Here is a 954-nt window from a genome sequence, read left to right on the forward strand (position 1 = left end):
TCCATTAGCCGAAGGTCAGCTGTTGATGTCCCAGCTGAAGATGTTCTAGCTGTAGATGTTCCAGCTGGTGATGTCTCGCCAGCTGCTGATGTTACGGCTGTTGTTGTTGCAGCTGCTGATGTTCCAGCTGCCGGCGTGCCAGCTGTCGATGTCCAGGCGCTGTTGTGCCAGCTGTCGACATTCCTGCTGTGGAAGTTCCAGCCGATGCTGTTCTAGCGGCTGATGTTCCGGCTATGGATGTTCGTGCTGATGTGGTTCCAGCTGCTGACGCCCAGCTGCTGATGTTCCAGCTGCCGGTGTTGCAGCTGATATCGTTCCACCTGCTGCCTGTTCCAGCTGTTGTTCTTCCAGCTGTCGATGTTCCAGCTGCTGGTTTTCCAGACGGTGATGTTCCAGCTGCTCATGTTCCATTTGCTTGTGTTCCAGCTGATGATGTTCCTGCGGATGTGGTTCCAGCTGCTGAAGTTCCAGCCACTGATGTTCTAGTCGTTGTGCACTAGCTGTTGGCATTACAGCTGTTGAGACCACAGCGGATGTCGGTCCAGCTGCCGATGTTCCAACTCTTGATGTTCCAGCTGTTGATGTTCCAGCTGTTGATGTCCCAGCTGTTGATGTCCCAGCTATTGATGTTTCAAATATTGATGTTCCAGCTGCTGACGTTCTAGCTGCGGATATTCTAGTTGTTGATGTTCCAGCTGTTGGCATCTAAATGCTGTTGTTCCAGGCGTTGGTATATCAGCTGTCGTTGTTCCAGCTGTTGATGTTCCAGCAGCTGAGGTTCCAGCTACAGAGGCTGGTGTTGTCCCCGGGCCCGCACCCGGGGACAACAAACTACTTCTGCTGCGGTTACTCCCTGTGGCCCGTTGATGTTATTTACTATGTTATATTATATTATTAATTCTAACTCATATTTACGGCTACTGTTTAGTGTTATTTCTTATGTGCTACATCATT

The 954-nt window shown here is 50.4% G+C and overlaps 1 protein-coding gene across 1 annotated transcript; it reads right to left on the reverse strand.

Annotated features, from left to right (window-relative positions):
• Positions 1-231: 231 nt before the first annotated feature.
• On the reverse strand, positions 232-705 carry LOC138357296 (TOX high mobility group box family member 3-like). Its single transcript, XM_069313979.1, has one exon. It carries the CDS (start codon positions 703-705, stop codon positions 232-234), a length of 474 nt encoding a protein of 157 aa, XP_069170080.1.
• Positions 706-954: the final 249 nt, after the last annotated feature.

Source organism: Procambarus clarkii, chromosome 77 (assembly GCF_040958095.1).
Source record: "Procambarus clarkii isolate CNS0578487 chromosome 77, FALCON_Pclarkii_2.0, whole genome shotgun sequence".
Lineage (NCBI taxonomy): Eukaryota > Metazoa > Arthropoda > Malacostraca > Decapoda > Cambaridae > Procambarus > Procambarus clarkii.